The following is a 1,801-nucleotide window of genomic DNA, read 5'->3' on the forward strand; positions in this document are numbered from 1 at the left end:
GGCGACGACCTTGTAGGTGAGCGGCAAGGAGCCGAAAGGGGAAGAGAGAGATAGGGAGGGATAAACGTAGCAAGAAACTCGACGAGGGCAGAGTGGAGGCCGGCACGAGGGCACAAGACCTGCGAAAGCTAGTCTTCACGCAGACAGCGACAGACTAGTCCCAATGACCAAGTTATACATTAGCAATCGAAGAGAGATACAACACTATGGCCACTCACCTAGTCCCAATGACCAAGAGGTCGAGATGGGGACTAGGGAGCGCCTAAGGGGGTCCTTATATACTAGAGGGGCTGCTTAGCAACCAAAGACAAGGCGCGAGAGCGAGGCAGTGAAGATGACAAAGGAAGAACAAAGGGCGAGAACAAAAGGGCAAGGGCATGGCGATCACGGGAACGTAGCATGCGGCTGTGGGAACGTGTCTACAGTGTCCAAATTGGGATGGGCTAGGAAAGGAAATGGTCCGCAAATGGAAGGTGGGCGTCAAAGGGAGGGGAATGGGCGGCAAAAAGGGGCGTCTGTCCAACGTCCGTGACAAGAAAGGTCGATTTCTCGCCGTCGAGCTGACGCTCGCGGTGAACAACTACGTATTTGGCATCACCGTCGTGGGTTGCATCCTCCTTCAGATGAACTACTTCAACAAGTCCCTCGGCACCTACATGCATGTGTAAGTTCCTCCCCTCTTTTCCCTGTGGCTTCCCCCACTGATGTGCCGACTTCATACAGCGTGAACCGGATGTACTACGTTGGCTTCTCCACCACGACAATTGTCGCCTCTGCCATCCTCTTCCGTAACACGGATGACCCCGCCAACTCCATCTCCCTCCTCACCAGCTTCATCACCACCTTACGAGCCGTTCACCTTCTTAAGATCTCCCGCAAGCGCGACCCCGGCGCTCTCCCCGGGGGCCACCACCCACGCTCCGCCTTTGAGTCCGGCTTGATGAATCCGCAACTGGGCATACATGGACGAATGTCGGTTGACGGGTGGAACGGCGCAGCAGGGACGCTTATTGGGAACACAATGCCCGTCCCATGGAACACCCCTGCAGACGCGCACGGGAGGCATGACAAGCGGAACTCGCTGTCCCGCAATCAGACGCAGACGCTCTTCCAGGCGTTTGAGGGGGATGGGGACGAGGACCGCGCATATCGGATGGGGCTGGACACGCTGCATGAGGTGGAGGACGACGAGCTCGAGGCGGACAAGGGGACGGCGATGAGGAAGGGGAGCTAAACTTAGGCCGCCATGTAACTAGTGCAATGCAGCGATAAAGAACTGTCCCCTCACTCACCAGGCCCGAGCCATCGCCTCGTTGTCCAATCTCCTGCGGTATCTACTAACGCATCACTTTCTGTATGCTGAACTGCATGACTCTAGTGGGTAAGTGTCGTTTTCTACTGATGAGCACCTTACCTTGTTGCGCTAACATGTGAGGTAATGGAAATCCGAGCATATATTGCGCCGTCATGAAATATCGTGGCAAGTCTTGCACGGTATTGTGAGTATTGTGCGAACAAGCCCCCTTGGCTCCCATATCGGGTGCTCGCGTCATCTCGTCCCGTAATCGGCGCTTCAGGCACCACCTGCAATCCTAGACGACATTTTGACACATTTGCTGATGTCCGCTAGCATCGAGGACTTGAATTTGGATCGGCTTTCTATGCGTCCCTCTAACCTCAAAAACCTTTCGAACATATATTATCTCCTTGCCATCCGGATCGTATATCAGACGTAAGATCTGCATCTTGCCGATTAGACCGCGCGTCTTTCCCGTGCAGCAGTATCCGAAGGATAGGTGAA

At 54.8% G+C, this 1,801-nt stretch overlaps 1 protein-coding gene across 1 annotated transcript; it reads left to right on the forward strand.

Annotated features, from left to right (window-relative positions):
* Positions 1–455: 455 nt before the first annotated feature.
* Positions 456–1,234, forward strand: DICSQDRAFT_176184 (uncharacterized protein; the record flags this gene model as incomplete). The annotated part of the gene is made up of 2 exons (XM_007371937.1): positions 456–640; positions 724–1,234. 2 exons carry the CDS (start codon positions 456–458, stop codon positions 1,232–1,234), a joined length of 696 nt encoding a protein of 231 aa, XP_007371999.1.
* Between the last annotated feature and the right edge of the window lie 567 nt (positions 1,235–1,801).

This window comes from Dichomitus squalens (genome assembly GCF_000275845.1).
Source record: "Dichomitus squalens LYAD-421 SS1 unplaced genomic scaffold DICSQscaffold_497, whole genome shotgun sequence".
Taxonomy (NCBI): domain Eukaryota; kingdom Fungi; phylum Basidiomycota; class Agaricomycetes; order Polyporales; family Polyporaceae; genus Dichomitus; species Dichomitus squalens.